Source organism: Sorex araneus, chromosome 5, assembly GCF_027595985.1.
Source record: "Sorex araneus isolate mSorAra2 chromosome 5, mSorAra2.pri, whole genome shotgun sequence".
Taxonomy (NCBI): domain Eukaryota; kingdom Metazoa; phylum Chordata; class Mammalia; order Eulipotyphla; family Soricidae; genus Sorex; species Sorex araneus.
The window spans coordinates 98,296,876-98,320,985 of NC_073306.1; the positions used below are offsets into that span (position 1 = coordinate 98,296,876).

General features: G+C 38.8%; 1 protein-coding gene across 16 annotated transcripts in view; it reads left to right on the forward strand.

Moving 5' to 3' along the window:
- The window catches only part of NCOR1 (nuclear receptor corepressor 1), a 208,997-nt gene that overhangs the window by 100,648 nt on the left and 84,239 nt on the right, over positions 1-24,110 (forward strand). For 10 of the 16 annotated variants that reach the window (XM_055137996.1, XM_055137997.1, XM_055137986.1 and 7 more), the window contains 5 exons: positions 1,868-1,969; positions 16,436-16,563; positions 18,554-18,771; positions 21,391-21,453; positions 23,213-23,352. In XM_055137996.1, the coding sequence (XP_054993971.1) occupies positions 1,868-1,969; positions 16,436-16,563; positions 18,554-18,771; positions 21,391-21,453; positions 23,213-23,352 (651 nt within the window). The remainder of the gene's footprint in view (positions 1-1,867; positions 1,970-16,435; positions 16,564-18,553; positions 18,772-21,390; positions 21,454-23,212; positions 23,353-24,110) is intronic. The other 6 variants (XM_055137990.1, XM_055137992.1, XM_055138001.1 and 3 more) reach the window with 1 other exon arrangement.

Consider the following 24,110-nt stretch of genomic DNA (forward strand, 5'->3'; position numbering starts at 1 on the left):
TGTGCCAGGCAAGAACCTTACCTCCTATACTATCACTCTGACTTCAGAGCTTTAAAAAAAATTGTTTGTTTTGGGGCCACATCTATCAGTGGTTCTGTGCTCAAGGATCACTTTTGGTGGGGCTTTGGGGACCCCGGGATTGAATCCAGGTCAGCCACAAAGACAGCCTTTCTCTCTGGGCCCAAGAGTTTCTTAAAATTTCCATTCATGATCCCTTTATGCCTGAGAAGTATAACATGGGAGAGTGCTTCCAAAAACATCTTAGAAAACAGAAGGGAATGCCTTGCCACAGTGGCAGGGTGGGGTGGGGGGGAGATGGGATTGGGGAGGGTGGGAGGGACACTGGGTTTACGGGTGGTGGAGAATGGGCACTGGTGAAGGGATGGGTTCCAAACTTTGTATGAGGGAAGTATAAGCACAAAAGTGTATAAATCTGTAACTGTACCCTCACGGTGATTCTCTAATTAAAAATAAATAAATTAAAAAAAAATAAATAAATAAATACATGACCATCAGGTACTAAAATTAAAAAAAAAAAACATCTTAGATTTATTACACAGAAGGTTTTGATTTAATTTTTGGTTATTAAATGTTCAGAAACATTTCACTCTTGCCAAATTTATTGCTACCCTCACATCAGCTCATTCAGTTACCACAGATTTGTTTTTGTCTTTGTTTTTGTCACATCCAGTGGTTGTGACCTGGCTTACTCCTGGCTCTGCAGTCAGGGATCACTCCTTGCAATGCTCAGGGATCATATAGCATGTTGGAGATCAAACCCGGGTCTGCTATGTGCAAAGCAAGTGCCCTACCTGCTGTACTATTGCTCTGGCCCTTAGTTATCATGGTTTAAGTTAGACTCTAGTGCATGGAATTAGTTAAATAGAACCCATTTTTGCAGAAGATTTAATATTTAAAAGAGTCTCATGGTAAATATAGTACTTTTTAGAGTTATATGATAACAAGTCTTGAGTATGAAAAATAAACTAATTACTTTATTTATTGAAAAATTACCTGATATTTATATTTCTTTAAAATAATTGTAATTGTTTTTCAATCTTATTAAATTTCTACTTAAAATATCACAGTTCCTAGAGCTGGAGTGATAGTACAGTGAATAGGGCACCTGCCTTGCACAGGTTCAATATCCGATATCCCATATAGTGCCCTGAGCACCACCAGGAGTAATTTCAGAGTACAGAGCCAGGAGTAAACCTCTGAGCATTGCTGGGTGTGGCCCCCAAACTAAAATAAAACAAAATAAAATAAAGTACCACAGTTCTTGTTTTTCTTGAAAATTTTTTCACTATATATTGTAAAGAGTTTCTCAGCAACGTACTTAGAGATATTTTGTGTGTGTGTGTGTGTGTGTGTGTGTGTGTGTAGCACTATAGCACTGTTGTCCCATTGTTCATCAATTTGCTCGAGCAAACACCAGTAAATGTCTCCATTGTGAGACTTGTTACTGTTTTTGGCATATTGTATACACCATGGGTAGCTTGCCAGGCTCTCCGAGAGGGACGGAGGAATCGAACCCGGGTCGGCCGCATGCAAGGCAAACTTCCTACCCTCTGTGCTATTGCTCTAGTCTGTGTGTGTGTGTGTGTGTGTGTAAATACTAACAATTTACTTGTTGGTTAAAAAGTGCTTTAGTGCTTTTATAATAACTTATATTTTGATTAATTGCAATAAGTATATTAGACATAACTTCTTAATAGCATAGATAATACCTAAAAATGTCAGCCATGTAGGTTTTCCTCTTCAGCTTTTACTGTAGGGCTACCAGAAATTTTTCTTGAACATGTTACTTCATTTAAATAATAGTTTCATTTTTCAAAAAGTTTTTTTTTAATGTTTTTTATTACAGAGTGTTCCTGATTGTGTTTTATATTATTATTTAACAAAAAAGAATGAGAATTATAAAGCCCTAGTAAGAAGAAATTATGGAAAACGCAGAGGAAGAAACCAGGTGCATTTAATATTTATCTGGAAAGATGTTTCAGAATTGGTGGACATATGAAGTAGTCATATGGTGGACATATCAGAAGTCTTTACTTAATTGTATACTTCATCGACTGATATTTATATTAAGTTGTGTATTGTAAACATCTTTTATTTTGAAGTTAATATGTGTTTAGTGTGTTATGTATTCTTATTTTTGTGTGTGCATGGGTTATTCTTAATATTCTTATTTTTGTGTGTGCACCAATCTGTGCTTAGGAGGTCCAGGGGTGCCACTATCAGTTCTTGGCCCCTGAGTCTTTGGTTCAAAATGGGGGTTCATGTGGTGCTTCTTGGACCCTGCAGTTGTATTCAGGGGCCTACAAGCCACACTTGACAGTCCTGTGGGCTTTCAGAGCTGCACCTGATGATACTTAAAGGATCATGTGATGCTGGAGATTGACTGGGATTAGACACGTACAAGACAGGTGCCTTAATCCTTGTGCTAGCTCTCTGGCTCCTGTGTTCTACATTCTGTTTGTGAGGTTTCTTTTTTTGACTCAGAATTTTTACTTAGGCACTGTAATTTATAGTACTGTTAATAAGAAAGTTTCAAGCATACAATGATCTGTCCCATTTGGGATGTATTTTAAGGTTTTTGTTTGTTTGTTTGTTTGCTTTTTTGGGTCATACCTGTCAATATTCAGGGTTACTCCTGACTCTGCACTTAGGAATTACTCCTGGTGGTGCTCAGGGTACTATATGGGATGCCAGATATGGAACCCAGGTTGGCTGAGTGTGCAAGGCAAACTCCCTTCCCACTGGACTATCATCACTCTGGCCTGTAAAAAATACAAGTGCATGTGCGGAAGGGTGATGTGTGTTCGTGGACTCTCCGAGCAGCACACACTCTCTCTCTCTCTCTCTCTCTCTCTCTCTCTCTCTCTCTCCCCCCTCTCTCTATCCCTCTCTCCCTCTCCTTCTCCCTCTCCCTCTCCCTCTTCCCCCCCATCTCTCTCCCCCACCCCCCACCCCACTCCAGTTTGGTGTGCTTGAGCCACTGTGTATGGACCAGATTGTGATGGCTCCTCCTTTGTGCTCTGCTTCTGTATGTGTCGCTGTGCTCTCTTCTGTCTCTCTGACTCTGTCTCTGTAGTTTCTCCTCTGGTTTCTTCCAACCTCTCTCTTGATTTCTGTCATCTCTCCTCTGGTCTCTTCCGATCTCTCTATCCATCTCCATCTCCATCGTGTTCCCCGATCTCACTCACCTTATATAGAAATCACATAGGGTGGTGATGCAAACATGGGGTTGAACATTGACAAATCAAGAACGAGAGGTAAGGCCACTAGGATAAAATCTCATCTAAAGAGATTACTCCAGATTACTAGGATATCCGCTTAATGGGTGGGATCCCAACCAGGGTGTGTAGCTTTCTTCTTTCCTCAGCTTGTAATCCACTTAAATAGTTATAGTAAATTTACTTCTAATATTTGTAGCAATGTCATTCTGCATGAGCACAGTAAAAGATATATCAGACTTAAAGTTTGGTTCTCCTGAGGACATTTCACTATATATTCCAGACCACAGTCCTCAGGCCAGGTCAATCTTCCTAACCCCAGCAGGGTCCTAATCTCATCATTACTTTTGGATCATGACAGCATTTGTCCATGACCATGCTCTCAACTCAGTTGAGTATTGTGGCACTTTCGCCTGGCCAATTTCGATGCCAGGGTAGCTCACAGCTTGCCCTGGGTCCATTCTGTCCCTCATCGGGACCCTGCTTTTGGGTTGCTAGGAACTAAGGGCAACTGAGTTGAGAAAGCAGATGCCCAGGAGTAAATATTATTGGAGTCAATCAGCTCCCAAGTTACAAAGCATAATATTAACTGTCTTCCTGTGTCCATACAGAAAGGATACTGCTGTAAGGTAAACTAAGTTCCCAGCAGCAAGGCTGACAGGACAAACCCAATGTTATCCTACACTAGGGCATGTGTTTTTTTGCTAGATATCCTTAGAGGAGACAAACTTGGCAGTGGAAGAATTCAAAGTAGGTATAAACTTTTTGTTGTTGTTGTTGGCTTTTTGGGTTCACACTGTCTATTAGCCCCTACCCTCACCCTGACATGTACACCCCTAAGGAACCTGCTATTGGGGTGCTAGGAACTAAGGGCAACTGAGTCGAGGAAGCAGATGCCCAGGAGTAAATATTATTCAGAGTCAGTCAACTCCCAAGTTACAAGACATAATATTAACTGTCTTCCTATGTCCATACAGAAAGGACATTGCTTTAAGGTAGTACTGTCGTCCTGTTGTTTATCAATTTGCACAAGCGGGCACCAGTAACATCTCCATTGGGAGACTTGTTGTTACTGTTTTTGGCATATTGAATACACCACGGGGAGCTTGCCAGGCTCTGCCGTGCGGGCGGGATACTCTCAGTAGCTTGCCGGTCTTTCCGAGCAGGACCGAGGAATCGAACCTGGGTCGGCCACATGCAAGGCAAACGCCATACCCCCTACCCACTGTGCTATTGCTCCAGTCCACTTTAAGGTAAACTATGCAAAAAGACATAACTTACAATACAAGTTCAGTGTCCTTAGAAGCATCTGATCTTACAAGCTAACAGAATCTGATTAGGGAAAAGGTGATTAACTGGTTGGGAAGGAGGGTGCAGAGAAGAGTTTACAGATAAACAAAGGAATGGGAGCACTGTGATGGGTGTAACCTGATAAACCTAGGTTCCCTATGTAAGGCTGAAAGGACAAACCCAATGTTATCCTACACTGGCCCCTTTATTTTAAGTTTCTAGTTTGATACAGTTAATGAAAAGTTCTATATTTCCCTGTTCTCTAATTTCTGCATTTCAGTGTTAGCAGTAAATAATAAAATTCAGTACAAATCCTTAATACTTCATTTAATATGTCATCTTTACCAGTTCTTTTGATTGGGTAGGAAAAAGAAAAAAATAAGATGAGAAGTATAGCATCGAAACCAAAGTAGAGGATTGTTTACTGAAGTAATCTGGGATCTGGTTTAACTTTATTTCTGGACTTTAGATAACTTAACTCTCAGGTCACTGGGATTGAAAAGATATGGGTCTTGCATGTGCTTACCTGGGCTTGATTCCCACAATAACATACATCATCAGATACTAAGGCCTCTTGACTGTTGCCAGGTGTGATGCTGGAGGCCCCTGAGCACCACAGTGGTGGCCCTGCTGGTCCAAGGTCCTAGCACTGAACTGCAGACCCAGTTGGCCAAGTTTCTCTACGAGTGGCCCTGGGTCCACTGAGCACCACTTGGCAGCCTCCCCCCAAAAGCACTTGGACTAAAAAAGATTTTTTTAAGTACACTATCATATCTTATTTATGCTTTTCTAAAGAGGATGCTATTATATCGACTTTGACAAAACCTTTACATTAAAATACAAATAACTATAGAATTACATTAATTAGTATTCCTGAATCTCTTCTAGTTTCTCCATAACCTTCCCTTTCTTCCTTTGGTAGTTTTCATCACAAGATACAAATTGTATTTTTAGGGTCATTGTTTCCCAAAAAACACTTGTTCCTTGAAAACAATATTTCTTGGTTAAAAGAAAAACATATGGGTGTCTCATGAATCAGCTGTATAAAATGCTGCTAGTCTTTTAGTAAGCTGAGGTGATTTTTACATACATTTTTAATGGTTTGGTAAGGGAATAAGAGTTTAGTGAGCTAAAGAGTGTCTTTCAACCTTTTTATACCTGCGGACCAACATCTATCCATCCTGCATACTGGTCCATGGACTGATAATTATAACCAAGTTATAACAAATTCTAGTAGTTCAAACCTTTCTTCTTCTGTGGACTTGCAATGGTTTGAGAACCTGTAGTTAAAGAACACTAGTATAGAAGGTAAAGTCATGGCAGTAGTTTAAGGGTGCCCTTATTTGTATATGAAGGGGCAAAAAGAGAAATGAATAGGACTGATGAGTGAGGGAATGAAAGGAATGGATGATAAAAAACATGTTTTCATACTACTGGTAATTCTGTTGTGGAAACAAAGATTATTATAGAGCTCCATAAAGATTTTCTGATTGAAGGGGAGAAAATGGCATGTTAACAGTTAATAAGGAAGCATTGACTCACTATAGGCCCCTCTGCTTATCACAGAGAAAGTGAAGAGCAAGTCTTTTAGCTAGAGATAATAGAACCCATCTATGTTTTAAACAATTTTAGCTATAGATTTTTTATAATAAATATATTTTAAATTGCCCAAAGTAGTATTTCTAACTTTAGTTTTACCTTTAGAAATTATATTTCAACATTTACAAGTCCAGATAATACAAGGAAATAATTTAATATTTTTTATATTATTATTTTTTCTTTTGCGAAGATGGCAGTCTCTTGGTTGTAATGGTAGAAGAGAAAGTTCTAACAGGAAGTTTTATATGACAGGGTTACTCTAAAACATTCTTTTTCTATCCCAAATAACTTTGGGATAGCATTTCACTCCTCTGTGGCACACTTGTCCTTTTTAGAATCCAGTCAATATAAGTGATTTCTTCTGCATATTGTATGTGCTAACACACCCCCTAACATATTCCAGAATGAACACAGTTTGAACTAATCTTTGAAATACTTGACTCCGCATAAGCTTAGATTAATCTTTTTAACAATTGAGTCATCTCCATACTAACTTTTAAATTATTGCCTTTTCCTTTTTGTTTTCCCCTTAATTTCTTTGGTTGCTTCATGGGGAATTTGGGAGTATCTCAGATCAGAAAGATATCTTGATATCTGTGTTTTTCATTTCTTTGGTGTCAAAACAAATGAATAATTTTTTGAAAATTAAGGGCTCTCGTACTGAACTGAATAATGTTATAGCTTGTAGCAAATGAGAGGCAAACTCATTGGACTTTTGATCAGAAGAGTAATAACAGATTTAGTTGCAGGATTATTCTGGCTACTTTGCTGAACTTAGATCCAACTAATTTAAAAATCATTTTTTTAATCTCTGTGATCTGGGAGGTAATCAGGTAAACTCTCAGGTGTTTCTAGTAGTATTAAGACAAACTTATTGTAAGACTTTGCTGAAGTTTGTATGATTCTTACCACTTTCATTGGGTTATTTCTCCCATCCCCACTGCCAGCATCTCAGAAAGTAATTTCTTTCCTTTTTTTTTTTTTTTTTTTTGGGGGGGGGGCTACACTTAGCTGTGCTCAGTGATTACTCCTGTGCTCAGGGATCATTCCTGGTGGGCTTGGGTGGTGCTGGGGATGGAACATGGGTCAGCTACTGTGTGCCAGGCAGGCACCCTTCCCACTTGTACTGTCTCTTCAGCTTCACAGAAAGTATTTTTCGTTTGGGATCACACTCGGCTCTGCTTGGAGCTTACTCCTGGCTTTGTACTGAGGGTCACTCCTGGTGGGGGGGAACCTTCTTACTTGCTCTGTCATCTTTGCAAACTTCTTAGGAGGTAATTTTATCAGAAGTATGCTATTAATTTAGAGGCCCAAGTTTCAAGATTGGTTCTTAACTTGCAGTTGCCATAGGACACCTTACATATCATTTGTTCTGAAGTGAGTTTTATTTATAGGGAAATAACCATAACTTTATTAGATATTAATATTTTTATTTAGAATTCTGTTTAAATATTGTTGGCAAATAGTTTTAACTTTTCTCTCAAAATTCTGTTAGATACCGCTCATACCAATTTCACATTATAGTTTATTAGTAGCCAATGAAGAGAGTGAGTGTGGTTCTTTATAATTTTTAAGTTGAAATAGTAATTATGTACCAAATGTTAAAAGCCAAAACATGGGCCAGAGTGGCAGTACAGGGGAAGGGTATTGTATGCAGCCAACCGGAGCTTCATCTTTTGCACCCCATATGTTCCTCTGAGCCTGCCAGGAGTAAGGCTTGAGTACTGCTGGGTGTGGCTCAGTCTACCCCACCTGCACTTTGTAAAAACCAAACATGCTCTTTAGTGTTACTGTTTGGGATATAAATTATAATTATAAATTTATAATCATAAATAATATGCTAAGAATTATAAATAATATGATTCTATTTGTAATAGTAATTTTGTTTGAGGTAAAAATTTCTACTTAATTTCCCTCCCCTTCCCACCCTCCCCCCCCGCAACTTTATTTAAACAGCATGGTTTCCAAAGTTGTTCATAATGTAATTGTTTTGGGCATTCAGTGTTCTAATATCAGTCCTACCACCAGTGTGACCTTCCCTTTACCACTGTCCCTAGTTGTCCCCCACACTCCCCGAGCCTACCCCCTTAGTAGACACAACATATTTTATCTTGCTTGTTACAAGAAAAATGGCAAATCAATTTATCAAATCAATTTATCAAAAAATAGTTAAGCAAAAGAAAATTTGTTATATCTCAAAGTAATTGCCTGAGAATTTTCTGAGCTGTTCATTGCTAGTTCAGCCTTCTGTGTTACCGTTTTTGCTTATTGAGCTTAGTGGCCTTCTATGTTCTTTTCCCATTTAATTTACTTTGGAGCTATAGAAATGAAATGATTCTTTGGCTTGGCATCTCTTGAGATTAGTCGTGAAACTTTGAAGCTGGGCTGTGGATATGCCAGAAGCCTTTGGGTATGGGTGTAGACTGAGGTTTTGGCAGGGTGGGGATTTGGCCCACCCCCATCCGGAGAAGGCCCCAGAGTTTTCAGCCTACCTGGGAGTTTATCTGCTTGGTGTCTTTCCCAAGATGAGTCAACTCTTTTGTTCTAATATAATCTCCCAAGTATATCTATCAGATAGAATTTCTGTGGTATCTGCTCTCATTTAGAAAATATATTCTTTATTTCAAAGTACTTGATAACTTTTCATAAGAATTTGTACTCTTTGATGCCAACATATTCTTCTCTAACTATGTGAACTTATTTTATTTCACAAAGGCATTTAGAAAGCATGTACTTATATTGAGGTTGGTAGTTTCTTACTAAAACTTTAGCTAGAGTTAAAAAGAATATTCCAGATAGGTTAAATAAAGAGTTGAAAGACTTCTATTCTCTTTCTTTTAGACATGTTTTTGGGCTGTATGTGCCTGTTCTCTGGAGCCACTCCCAAATAAGTGCTTGGGGGTTGCTCTTGGTATGCTCAAGAGACCATACAATGCTGGGGATCAAAAACCTGGCTCCAGTACTGAGAGCCAGGTAGTGGTAGTACTGTGGGTAGGGCATTTGCCTTGTGTACAGCTGATCTGAGTTCTATCTCTGGCACCCCATGTGGTCCCCCAACCTGCCACTAGTGATCCCTAAGCACAGAGTAAAGAGTAAGCCCTGAGCACTGCATACAAAACCATCCAAAATAAAAAGGAAAAAGATAGCCCCATGACTCCAGCACTTCCCAGCTGTCACCAGCCCTTTGTTATTTATGTACACACCCCTTTATTTAATTATCCTTGTTTTTTCCATCCATGAAAATGGAGGCATTAATACTAACCTTTCAGAGTAAACTTGAAAGTACTTAGACGGGTCAAGTCTGTTGTCAAGTACATCTAGAGAGCCCAATAAATAGTAATAGGTCAGGGGAATGAGATCTGTTATTGTTACAGTTTTTGGCATATCAAATATGACATGGGGAGTTTGCCAGGCTTTGACGTGCAGGCGGGATACTCTTGGTAGCTTGCTGGGCTCTCTATATGTATATTTCCCTCTATGATTTTATGGAAAATGGGTACGGAGTGTTTTATGATGTGTCCAGGAATACGTTCACTCATGCATGAGGCTCGGCCCAAGCGAATGGAAAGTGGCCTGGAGCGTGGCAGCGGTTGGGTAGTGGAAGTCGGCTGGCGGGGCTGAGTTCCTTGGGGCGGGGAGGATTCTGACTTGCCCTCCTTGGACAACCTGAGTGGAAACAGCCTCTGGCGTGGATTTTGTGACATACTTATGGGAGCCTTAATTTATGCTTCCTTCTGGGAGAAGCAGCTGTGAGTTCTGGAAAGTGGCTGATGAAATTATCTGGCACCGGCAGGATATAGAATATATATTCAGTATATAGAATATTATATTCAATTAGTATAGAAATATTAATATAGAAACGTATTTAATTAGTTTAGAAATAGATCTCAGCCTAACACTTTTTTTTAATTAATTAATTTTTAATTAGTGAATCACCGTGAGGGCACATTTACAGATTTATACACTTTTGTGCTCATCTTTCCCTCATACAAAGTTCAGGAACCCATCCCTTCACCAGTGCCCATTCTCCACCACCAGTAAACCCAGCATCCCTCCCACCCCACCCTGCCACTGTGGCAGGGCATTCCCTTCTGTTCTCTCTCTCTAATTAGCTGTTGTGGTTTGCAATAAAGGTGTTGAGTGGCCACTGTACTCAGTCTCTAGCCCTCATTCAGCCCGCAACTCCCTTCCCCCACATGGCCTTCGACTACATTATAGTTGGTGATCCCTTCTCTGAGTTGCCCTTTCCCCAGAATGTGAGGCCAGCCTCCAAGCCATGGAGTCAACCTCCTGGTACTTATTTCTACAATTCTTGGGTGTTAGTCTCCCACTCTGTTATTCTATATACCCTAGATGAGTGCAATCTTTCTATGTCTGTCTCTCTCTTTCTGACTCATTTCACTCAGCATGAAACTTTTCATGCCGATCCACTTAAATACAAAATTCATGACCTCCTTTTTTCTGACAGCTGCATAGTATTCCATTGTATAGATGTACCAAAGTTTCCTCAACCAGTCATCCGTTCTAGGGCATTCAGGTTTTTTCCAGATTCTGTCAGCCTAACACTTTTACTTGAGTTTGCTATTATAGAGGATCCTGCTGAAATTGACCCTGCTTTTCACTTATCACTATGAAATACAAATAATTTCTGTTTAAAAATTATTTATCTTTATTTTTGAATTTTTCCTATTAAGGAATTGTGATTTACAAACTTACTGATAGTTTTAGGTATATAATATTTCAACACCAATCCCACCACCAGTGTCAACTTCCCTCTACCATATTCTCTTCCTACTCCATCACTGTCCTATAACTTAGCAGGCACATTCCAAAGTTGCAGTGCTTACAGCTTAGATCTCGTGTTTTCAGTTTTGTTGAGTCAGTGTTTGTGATACAGAGCTGTACCACTCACCCATACCACCAGTATAATTAAATCCTGATGACTATTCACTCATTAATTCCCATTTTCTTCTTCCTTCCTTAATTTCTTCTCATCCTTCTCCTTTCTAAACACAGGGGTCAATGGTGATCTAGGTACTCCCCTTTTACTACAGTACATTTCTTTATGCATTATTCTATATACCACAGAAAAGTGAGATCATCTTTCTCCTTCTGGCTTACTTCACTCAACATATCTTCCAGTTCTAAGAATATTTCAAAAAATGACTTGATTTCATCATTCCTTGCATATAACTTCTATTTTTATGTGAATATTTTGGTTTAAAAATTTGTTCTTGTATTCATAGCAAATAGCTTATTGTATAATGGAAATGTTTAAGGTTGGGTAATAAAAATTGGATCAGGGAAAACATTTCAAATAACCAGAATAAAGAAATATTTTCTATTATTATTATTTTTGCTTTTTTGGGCCACACCCGGCTCAGCACTCAGGAATTACCCCTGGCAGTGCTCAGGGCTATGGGATGCTGGGAATTGAACCTGGGTCGGAACTTGGGTCGACCTTGTGCAAGGCAAATGCCCTACCCGCTGTGCTATTGTTCCAACCCTATGTATTAAATTTTTTTAAGTCACCTTGATTCATAATACTATTAATAAAAGTGTTCCTGGTATACAACATTTCAACCTCATACCCTCCATCAGAGTGATCTTTTTCCTTCGCCACTGTCTCGAAGTTCTTTTCTGAAGCTCCCATTTTCTCACTGCCATCTTCCTGCCATAGTAAGCTTGGTTTTTGTCAACCGTTTACTTTGTGACTTGATTATTATGGTAGGCTTTCTTTCTTTCTTTGTGTTATTCCTGGGCTTATGATATATTAAGTTGAGTTATATAAAATAAGTATATTTTTTCTTCTTTATTGAATCAGGTGAGACAGACCATTACAAAGCTGTTCATGATTAGATTTTAGTCATACAGTGTTTCAACACCCATCCCTCCACCAGTGTCCCCAGGTTCCCTCTTATCACCCCCTACCCGCTGTCTGCCTCTATAGAGGGTGCTTTTCTTCTTTCTCTCTTTCTGCCTCTCTCTCTCTCTCTCTCTCTCTCTCTCTCTCTCTCTCTCTCTCTCTCTCTCTCTCTCTCTCTCTCTCTCTCTTCTCTGCCTCTGTCTCTCTCTTTTCCTCTCTCCCTCTCTCCATCCCTCACCTTGTGGTTTGCAATATTGATACTGAAAGGTTACTAAGAATATCTCTTACCTACTTTTAACCCCCAGATCTTGTCCAGCATGATCATTCCTGGCTGTTATTTATTGTCATAGCGGTCTCTTCTCAGCCCCCCACACACTTGTGGTTAGTTCCAGCCATTGGCCAGTCCTCCTAACCCCTGTTTTCCCTGGCCATGGATGTTACTCTTGTATGCCACCAATAAATGCAGTCATTCTATATCTATCTGTCCCTTTCCTTCTGACTCATAAAGCCAATACTTTTATAGCTCAAAATATTAAGCTAAATATTATCAATTGACTTGATTCAACTAATGTCATGTTTGTAAGGTTTTAAAAATGTTTTTCCCCACCTTATTTAAATACCATGGTTTACAATGTTGTCCGTGTTGCGTTTGTTACAGGCATTTGATTCCAGCCCCAATCCCAAGTCCACCACTGTGGACTTCCCTCCACCATTGTCCCCATTTTCCCAACCACTCTTCAAGACTGCCTCATATCAGGCCCCAAATAATTCATTTTATATTGATTGTTATCACTAAATGGCTAAATATGATTTAAAAATATACTACAGTAAAAGAAAATTTGTGAAAATTATTGTATTTCACAATGTTCGGGAAATTAAGTCCTTGTCTGAGGATTTACTATGCTGTTGTTGATAGTTCAGCCTTCTGTGTTAATTTTTTGCTAATTGAGCTTATCTGCTTCTGTGTCATATTCCCATCCAAACTGGTGTGCTCCTACTGGGATTTAGTATTGTAGAATTTGGAGATGTTGCAAGCTCCAGAAAATCCAGAATATTTAACTGGGCTGTGAGCTTACATGGTGGCAGTGGTGGAACGTGGATGTGGTTGCCAGAACTCCCAGAAGTATGGGGGTTGGGGCAGGGGAGGTTGCCCACCCTGACTCTAAGAAGGCTCAGAGTACTCAGTCAATAAAAACCACCCCTGGGGTCCTGAAATTTTGGGCAGTTTGGCATTTCTGTGGAGCTCAGTCATGAGGCAGTTTAGTCAGACATAGGCATGTGGTAGCTGTTGGGGTGTGAGCGTGATTGCCAGGGTTTGGGCAGGGCAGGAACTTGGCCCATCCCTATCGCAAGATCACCCTGGCGGTCTCAGCTGGGGACTCGTATATGTGAGAAATTTCTGTAGGTAGTCGATCTCTTTTGATATTTAATTATGAGTCTCTGGATGAGCACCAGTAGATGAGCTTACATGGCAGCATGGTGGAGAGAGGGGTGGCTTCTGGAAGCATGGGAGGTGGGTGGAGGGGCGTTTGCCTACCCTTACTTCAAGAAGGCCCGAAGGCCCAGAGTTTTCAGCCAAAAAACACCGGTATACCTGAAAATTTCAGCAGTTTAGCATGTCTGTGGGACTCAGACATGAGGTGGTGCTACAGCTGCAGCTGTTGGGGTGTGAATGCAGCTTCTAGGGCTTTGAGAGAGCAGGAGCTTGGCCCACCCCCAAAGGAATTTGGGGTTTTTTTTACTATCAATTATTTGTAGACACATTAATGATCCAGTCACTCTCACAGAAGTTGGGGACACTTTGCTGATTAAGATTGGGTATTATTGTTGATGAGATCTGATAACACAGTGAGCCAGCAGATTCTGATAATCAGACTGATGTGCACTACAAGCATATGTGGGTAAGCAAGGGGCAGGGTAAGGAGACAAGACCTTGACACTCTCTCTCTCTCTCTCTCCCTCTCTCTCTCTCTCTCTCTCTCTCTCTCTCCCTCCCTCTCTCTCTCTCTCCCTCCCTCTCTCTCTCTCTCCCTCCCTCCCTCTCTCTCCCCCTCTCCCTCTTCCCCCCCTTTCTCTTCCCCCCTCTTTTTTTCCGGGAGGGGGAGCGCACCCAACTGTGTTCAGGAGCTTCTCCTGGCTCTGCACTCAGGAATCACTCCTGGAGGGCTTGGGAACCATATGGGATGCTGGGGATCAAACTGTGTCTGTTGGGTGCAAGGCAAGTTCCTTGTGTGTTGTATCTTAATCTTCTCTTTAAGTCAAGCAACGTTCCACAGGAGATGTGACATTTTGTGATATATCTTAGAAGATTATACAGGAGCTTACTAAACCAGGAAGGGAAGAAAGGATTGTACCAGGCATATACCAGGCAATGACATGAAAATGTGGGGCGTTTTTAGATGAATCTGGAGCATCAAATGAAAACGTAGAAAAGGTAGAAGTAAAGGAAGAGGGCTGGGATAAGAGGCACTGTGCTCTAAAGATGAGTTAGAGTTCAATGCAAATTACTCTAAATTCCTGAATTAAATAAAAATAAATGAGACTCAGACTTTTTTTTTAATTGAGTCACTGTGAGATACAGTTACAAAACTTTCATGTTTGAGTTTCAGTCATATGATCAAACACCCATCCCTCCACCAATGCATTTTCCACCACCAATACCCCAGTATACCCCCCCCATCTGAACTCTTCCCCTGCCTCTGTGGAAGACAATTTCCCCATACTTTCTCTCTGTTTGGGGGCCTTATAGTTTGCAATATAGATAGTGAGAGGCTGTCACATTTTGTCCTTTATCTATTTTCAGCACGCATCTCCCATCCTGAACGATCCCTCCAACCATCATTGACTTAGTCACTCTTCTCTGTTCCAGCTGCCTTCTCCCCCAGCTCATGAGGCAGGCCTCCAACTATGGAGCAGTATTCCTGGCCCTTGTGCATAAGAGTCAAACTTAATTTCACTTTTCTTGTAGAGTCACAGTGTTATCTAATGAGACATTAAAGTTAAAAGGGTCCTTAGTCTTGTTGCTCAGCTCTTTCTTCATTGCTCCTTTCTAGACTTCGTTCATATTCTATTTATATAGTTGTATTATTGTTTAGAAATATTGGAGTGTTTTTACTTTCACTTTATTATATCTTTATATCTTTAATATTTTTTCAAATTGCTTTAGTCTTGCTAATCACCTTATCAGTACTATTACATTCAAACAAATGTTCCTTTCTTATGTGTATGTATGTGTGTGTGTGTGTGTGTGTGTGTGTGTGTGTGTGTGTGTCTGTGTGGTGCTAGGACTCAAACCCAAGTCTCATATACTCATATAAAGTATATGCAAGGCATATACTTTATCACTGAGCTATAACCCTGTGAAACTCATAAAGACATTTCTTCTGCTTCTGTGTATGATATGGGCTGGAGAGATAGTAAGAAGGTTAAGATTCTTGTCCAGCATGTTGCTGTTGCTGTGTCCCTGATTTGAACCCTGACACCACAGCACCTGAGCACAGAAGCAGATATGGGCTGTGAACATCCCCGGGTATGTGGCCCCCTCAGAGAAAAGTTTAAAGAGACACAAAAAGTTTGGTAACCATGACAGTGAAGAAATAAGAGAGAGGACAAGAGAAACAAGAGAGAGGACAGCTACTGGATAATCTAACTTATCTGAGCTCTATCAAGAAACAGAGGGAAGGAATAGATGGTATCAAATGATGACAATCTCTGGGCATTGTATTACAAAACTGAGATTTCCAAGTGGTGAGAGGAGGAAGTGAAGAGACAGAGTAGAAATAACATAGAACATTGGTAGAGTGATTGAGCACTTTGGGAGTGGTGAGGTAAAAGAACTATAACTATCAATACTGTTGTCAACATGTTAAACTGGAGTGATATTATTGAGAGCATTTTAATGGTTTGATAAATTTTAGGTTTGAAATATTAAGGTAGTCTTGAAATGCTTTAGTAAAGGATTAGATGTAGGAAATTTTAAAATGAAGAACGGGCTGGAGCGATAGCACAGTGGGTAGGGCGTTTGCCTTGCACATGGCCGACCCGGATTCGATTCCCAGCATCCCATAGGGGTAATTCCCAGTGCAGAGCCAGGAATTACCCCTGTGCATCGCTGGGTGTGACCCAAAAAGAAAAACAAACAAACAAATAAATATTTAAAATGAAGAACATTCTCAGATTTTTATATTTCTAAGTGAAAAATCCCTCTCTGGTGAGTTTAAGCGCTATAATAATATGTGTGTGTACTTTTTTGTAAAGCATAAAGAATATATTAAATGCACTGGAGTAATTTTTGTCCTTTTTTGCAGTATAAGGGATTATAGCCTAAATTTTAATTATTCCTAGTTACATGGAAATATTTATTAAAATTTTACATATATAATTTATCACAATTTCAGGAGCTATTGCTCCTTTGAAATTTACGAATGATTATTTACTACAGCAGCAAATTGCTCGACCCTCCCAAGAAGAAAAAGTAGAAGAAAAAGAAGAAGATAAAGTGGAAAAAGCAGAGAAAAAGGAGGAAGAAAAGAAAGATGAAGAAGAAAAAGATGAGAAGGAAGATTCTAAGTGAGTTAAATGATTAGAATCAAACAATTAGCATAAAGTAATAGGTTTTAAAAATTTTTTATTCTTAATTTTACTGTTATTATTTGCTTTTTGAGGCTATACTTGACAGTGTTCAGGGACTACTCAATTTGGTGCTTTATGTGTCACTCCTGTTGGTGCTTGGGGAACCATGTGGAATCACATGCAAAACACATGTTTATCTCATTGAGACTATCTCTAGCCCTGTAATTGATTTTGTTAAATAAATAAAGTGAATCTATTTAAGGTATAAAGTTATAATCATAATAAGAATTGCGCTATTGAATTCTGCTTTGACTACCTCATATTTACTTAATATAATTAGGAAATTGACTAATAGAGTAAATACACTTTTGTTAGAAAGTGAACTTATTTGTTATATTTAAAAATACTACCCTTTGAAAGAAGTAGGTAACTATAATAATGCAGTGTCTAATTCCTAAGATAAATTAGTTTAAGTTCTACTTGAAAGAGACCTCTGGATGTGTTTTTGACTTGATAGTGTATATTAGTGTAAAGATGTTAATAGTTTTTAGTTATATATTGTGCCTTTATATTTTAGTTTTATTGATCATATTTATCATATAATACTCTTCCCAGGATGTAGCGTAGTGTTAGAGAACATGATTTGCATGTATGAGGGCCTGGGTGCACAAGAAATAGAGTTTCTACTTTATTTGTGGCTGCTGTTTCCCAAGTTATAAAATCACTCATGTTCATTATAAACAAAAAAAAAACAGGAAAAGAAAAAATGTATACAGAAAATTAATGGGTGATTCACCCACTCAGAGAATGAGAACACTACCTTTGTGTGTAGTTGGGGCAAAATTGGATGGGGCTTAGCAGGTGTGTATTTTTACCCCTTAAGAATCAACTTTATTGAGACCTAGATAAAGTTAACTGATTTTAAGAGTATACATTGATGCAGATTTTTTGTTTCTGGGTTTTGGGCTACATCTTGCAGTGATCCTTACTTTCTGTTCAGGGATTACTCCTGGCAGGGATTGGGAGCTTATAAGCAGTAGTGGGAATCTAACTGGCTGCCTGCAAGGCAAGTGCCTTATCCAATGTCCTACCTCTCTGACCCATCTTTTTTAAATCTGGAGGTGGTGACAAACATGTAGATGAATAGCACTAACTCTGGAATTCCACAGAATTGTAAATCAGTGAATAATTGGTAAAGTAAAATATTTTTCAACCCCCCCTTTTTTTAAACAAGTATATAGGTAGAAAATTAATGATTGTAATGAAATGCTTTATAATAGAATGAATGATTCTATCCTAAGTCATTTTAAGATTTACATGAAATAGATAAATCCTAAAAATGTAAAATTGAATGAGTGAAGAGAGTTAAGAAAAACTTAAGAGGAGAGTCTGATTGGACCTATCAATGTAAATAGTGTTCTTTATCAGAAAGGGAATATTGACTTTGTTAGGACATATTATATTTCAGATATAGTATGCATAAATATATTTCAAGTGTCTGCATTAATAGTTAAGGATTATAATAAAAAGTTACTAATTTTAAAAGTAATCTGATTCGATATATATCAATATAAATGAAATGTTAATTTCTTTTGAAAATGTATAAAATTCCTTAGCAGGATAGGGGTAAACAAAATGTTATTGTGGCCTGAGCAGAGTACAACGATTAGGTTGCTTGCTCTATATTGCTGACCTTTTTTGCATCCCTGGTGTCCCGAATGGTTCTCAAAGCCCCACTAGGAGTGATCCCTGTGTGCAGAGCAGAAGTAAGTCCTTACAATGCTGAATGTCACCCAAAAACCAAAACAAACACAACAAAAGACAAATCTTTCTTAACCTGATGGAGGGTAGCTGTAAGCTCCAGGAGTAAATGTTATCCTCAGTGCCAAATGCTAAGAAGCTTGTCTTTAATCTGTTTAAAAAGCTGTAACTTATATGAATATATTTTTTTAAATCTACCCCAATTTTCCTTTGCTTTTGTTTTCAGAGAAAATACCAAGGAAAAGGACAAAACAGAAGGTACCACAGAAGAAACTGAGGAGAGAGAGCAGGCAACACCTCGGGGCCGAAAGACTGCAAATAGTCAGGGCCGCCGGAAGGGCCGGATCACTAGATCCATGACGAACGAAGCTGCCGCTGCCAGTGCTGCAGCTGCAGCAGCCACTGAGGAGCCCCCACCTCCTCTGCCACCACCACCAGAGCCCAGTGAGTGGGTGACATTGAAGGGAATGGCTATGTTTTTTTTGTTGTTGAGGATTTAGTTTCAAAGGTAGTGCAGGAGAAAATTCTAATATCAGCAGACCCAGACATGATCTGAAAGTCTGACCTTAAATTGTGTTACTTTTTTTTTTTTTAAATGTTTTGTTTATTTTGTTTTGGGTCCAAACCTGGCTGTACTCAGGGCTTACTCCTGGCTCTGGGGTTGGGAATCATTTATGGTGAGTTTGGGGAACCATCTGGTGCCAGTACATCTGTATATCACTTTGGTCACAGTATTACTCTTTTTGTTCTGTTTTAATTTTTTTTGTCTTTGATGCGAGGGATTAACTTTAGGACTTTATATGCTCAATGCTGTGTTCCATCACTGAGCCAAATACTCAGCCATCATCTTAAAATTTTACACCTTGTGACCCGAAAGGCTTAGTGTGCTGGAGCAGGAGCTTTGCATGCAGGAGCCCGGTGTTCACTGCCCAGGCAGCTCCTCCTTGAGCATTACTAGGTGTGATCTAAAAAGGAAAAACAATTCACTTTCTATACCAAAATCTTTTTTGAAAAAGTATTAGCTTAAATTTGCTTTCATAGTGACTTTTCTTTTTGTGCTTAGTTATAACCTACTGTGCATGCTATTTTGTTTTTTAATGTCTTTTGTTTTTTTGAAGTAAATAGATTTTATTTGGAGGTTTTTTTAAGATGTGGAGGGGGAGGGGAGAGAGAGAGGAGAGAAAGAGAGAAAGAAAGAAAGGAAGGAAGGAAAGAAAGAAAGGAAGGAAGGAAGGAAGGAAGGAAGGAAGGAAGGAAGGAAGGAAGGAAGGAAGGAAGGAAGGAAGGAAGGAAGGAAGAAAGGAAGGAAGAAAGAAAAGAAAAGAGGGAGGGAGGGAGGGAAGGAAGGAAGGAAGGAAGGAAGGAAGGAAGGAAGGAAGGAAGGAAGGAAGGAAGGAAGGAAGGAAGGAAGATAGAAAAGAAGGTAGGAAGGAAGGAAGGAAGGAAGGAAGGAAGGAAGGAAGGAAGGAAGGAAGGAAGGAAGGAAGGAAGGAAGAAGGAAGGAAGGAAGGAAGGAAGGAAGGAAGGAAAGAGAGCCCCTACACAAAACCTAGCATTATACATGAAAGCATGAGAGTACACATCTCAAGAGGGGAGATGCGGGTGACACATGTGCTCAGGCACCACATGTGCTCAGCCACGTGGGCACAAGCAGGCATATGTGTGAGTTTTTTAATGTGTCAACTTAGTTTCTAAGTAATTTTCATTTATATTTTCTGATGACAGTAATGTTGGCATTGAATTCAAAAGAATAGTTTCGTAAACCATTCTTTATTGCTGAATGATTTAGGTTCTTCCTTCCCCTTTTACTGAGCAAGTATAGATAGCATTACAATAAAAGCAATTTCTGTTTACATATTTATATATACATACATACACACATTTATAGAGAATATAGGATCAAAGCTTTTTTTTTTGTTTCTCTTTGTTCATGTTAATTTAGAAAAGGATTGTGTTAATAATGAATACCACCAGTGGTAGTTCAATGATACCAATTTTATGAAAGTGTAAAGAAAGAAAGAAACATCAGTTCTAGAAATGGCAAGAATGACATAAAGGAAATAAATAGACAAGAGGATTAAGCAGATCATGGTGGGCCATGTTTGAACTAGATCCTTCTTTCTCTGTTTCCAAAGTTGGGGAATTTGGAGAGGGCTTTAGAAGGGGGAGTGCTATGATTGGTGCTTTAGAATGATACCTTGAGTGAAAACTGTGGAGGTCAGATTAGTAAGGGCCTGAAGCAGAGGGACCAGTTGAAGATAATCAGTAGCAGTAAACTGACACAGGCAAGGAAAGAATGGATTCAGATTAGAACTGATTCACATCGTTCATTGGAAGCGAGTGATAAGTGGTGGAGAGCAATTAAAAAATTAGTGAAAAGTAATTTCATTCAAAAATATATCTGAATATCCTATTAGTAATCTGAGTGACTTGGTAGATGTGTATAAGATTAACTCTTAAAGAGGACTATAGCAGGAGCTCATTTCAAGCCTGATAATGTCTAATTTCTTATTGGTATATAAGAGAAAGTATTAATCTGCTGTATATCTATAGGAGGAAATTTGATTTTCTTTTGACAGTGTAGGATAGGGATGAATTTTCAAACCAGTGGAAAGGCACTGGGAAAAAAGGAACTTGGAAAATAAGTGAAAAGTGTTCAAACATATAGATATATATGTAACTTTAAAGAACATTGAGAAGGTCATAACACTGAAAAATATTGCTATTTTTCCCCATTTTGGTGGGGAAGAGGCTAATACACTATTTCTATAATTTCTTTACCAAATGCTTTGCGTAGGCTCTATATCAAATAGATTAAAGTTTATATGGCTCGTTGCCTATAATCTTTTTTTGCATGGGGCCTCCCCAGTGGTGTGGGGGTGGGGGCATTATGCTGCTATGCCCAGTGGTGCTAGGGCAGCCCTGTGCTCCCAGCAGTTGAACCCTGGGCCCTCACTCAAGCTCTTCACTGACTGTCTTCCTTGCCCTGATGCCATATATTCTTTGAGTGAAGGATTTAACTCAATTTTTTTTCTCTGCTTTATTGTTTTCTCTTTCTTTTAGTTTCTACGGAGCCTGTAGAAACTTCTCGATGGACAGAAGAAGAAATGGAAGTTGCTAAAAAAGGTAAATGATAATAGTAGTAGTTCAGATTCTTTGATGTTTTAATTGTTTTTTTGTGATTGGCTTTTGTTTTTTTTTTTTTGTTTGTTTTTAGGGTTTTATTCTTAAATGTGATATCTTTGAGGAGCTTAAAATTATATTCTATATAATTTTACTTGAAAGTGGTAAATACTATTTCAGTTTGCATTTGATGAGATACATTATTATACATTGCTATGCCGTTTGGGAATAGAGTGTAAACTTTGTAGCCAGACATCTGTGATGTGATTCTGTCTTGGTCACTTTTATAGTTTATACCTAAGTGACCTAAGTCTTAGTTTGGAACATTATGAATTTTATGTAATTTGAAATTGAGCTAAAATTTCTAATTGGATTAATAATTGCTTTAGGATTTTTTTTTTTTAATTAACGAGCTCTTTGATCAGAGTGCTAAGTATTTTTTCCCTTTTAATTCTAAAAGAACTCGGTGTAACTAGCTTGAACTTCAGAGACACATTTCAGATTAGAGATACATTTAGAATTACTTAACCTCGTTTGGAGAGATAGTTCAATGGGCTGAGATCATGCTTTGAAAGTAGGAGGCCTGGATTCAAGCTCCTGTACCATATGGTACACTGAGCACTGCTGAAATAATCCTGAACACAGAGCCCCAAAGCACCAACAGGTGTGGCACCAAAACCAACCAAACAAACACAAATACAATGGAAAGTTCTGTTTTCAAAATGTTTTAAGATGTATTTACTGTAAGTAGTTAATTTCTAGTGTACCACAGTTACATAACTTTGTAAAAGACTCATCTGATTATCAGAGTGTCATGGCAAAGTAAGTAGCTCGTAGCTGCTTAATTGAACAGGTTTTTTTTCAGGCAGTATGACTGCCTATGACTGTTTACGACCTTCATTGCTTATTTATATGGCAGGCAGAATTTGGAAGTGATTTTCTAATTATCAGTATTAAACTTAAACCTTCAAAAAGGGATGTATTTCTTTTTATTTTTTTGTTTGTTTTGGGGCCACACTCAGTGTTGCTCAGGGTTAACTTTTGACTGTGCTCAGGGATCACTCCTGGTAGTGCTGGGGGACAATGTGGTTTGCCAGGGATTGAACCCTGGTTGGCCTGATGCAGGCAGGTAACCTCTGCTGTACTGACACTCCAACTAAGGGATGTGGAGGTATTTAAGTTGTTTAATTTGTTAGAAATTCCTTCTTGGGCACTTTGTACCCCTAATTTTGTCATTATAACTTCCTCTGCATATGATTTATATACCTATATTCCCTGCACACATGTGTATTTGTATATATGTGTTATTTGATTAAGGAATCGAAATCCATTTGTTTTTTGGGAGCCATAATTATGGGTGAGGTTGAACTCCTCAGTTAATAAACTTTTTTTTTTTTTGCTTTTTGGGGTCACACCCAGCGATGCTCAGGAGTTACTCCTGGCTCTGCACTCAGGAATTACTCCTGGCGGTGCTTGGGGGACCATATGGGATGCCGGGGATCGAATCTGGGTCGGCCGCGTGCAAGGCAAACGCCCTCCCCGCTGTGCTATCGCTTTGGCCCTAATAAACATGTTTTATATTTTAGTGGGTATAGAGCTGTCAGTGAATTGTCAGTATTTTAATAATTTTTTTAGTATGTCACTAATTTCAAGTACACTTAATTTTAATGATTTTGAATATAGTGATTAAAATGATTTTTATTATTTTTCTGTTTGCTTTATCAAGTGACCAAATAATGTTTGATCTATTTTTAAAATATAGGCCTGGTAGAACATGGTCGTAATTGGGCAGCAATTGCCAAAATGGTGGGAACCAAAAGTGAAGCTCAGTGTAAAAACTTCTATTTTAACTATAAAAGGCGACACAATCTTGACAATCTCTTACAGCAGCATAAACAGAAAGTAAGTATTTCATAGTTAGTAAATCTTTTACTTACTAATTTTTACTAACAGGTTTTGGGGATTGGTAGCTTAAAATTTAAGATTCTTTGAGAAAAATAATTTTGTGTTGTGCTTTGTTTGTTGCATTTACCTATAAAGGATAGTTTCTTGGCACAGGTAGACTATTTTTCTTTGACAATCCAGAGTAAAATTTCTATTGTAGTAATGGTAATTTGGTTGTGGTGAAATACTGGTTTGGAAAGTATAAGCATTTTGGAGTTTACATATAAAACTTTAGATGGACTTCCTGTGTTCATGTTGACTATGTTTTTTTATATTAAAAAACATTTTCCTGGCATTCATGCCCACTTCTCAGCTTAATCAGTGGCTGAGTAAATGCAGCACTCCTACATTTAAAATAACAACAGCAACAGCAAAAATATTTTCTCAAGGCTGGAGCAGTAGGTTCTTGCCTTGCTTGCACACCCAGGTTCAATCTCAGGCACCACATATGGTCTCCTGATCCCTGCCAGGAATGAATCACTGTGCAGTATGCTTAATACTTTTGTTTAATCTGCAAGCACTTGCAGGTATTTTTTGACAAATGCCAGTTTCACTTAAGAATGCCCTTTATATGGTTTGGAGAGAGCTCAATGGACTGGAGTGCATGCTTTGCAAGCAGAAGCCTAAGGTTTGACTCTAGGCATTGCATGGTCCCATGAGCACCACCAGAGATCCCCCAAGCAGTACCAGAAGTGACTCTGATGAGGCTGGACAGA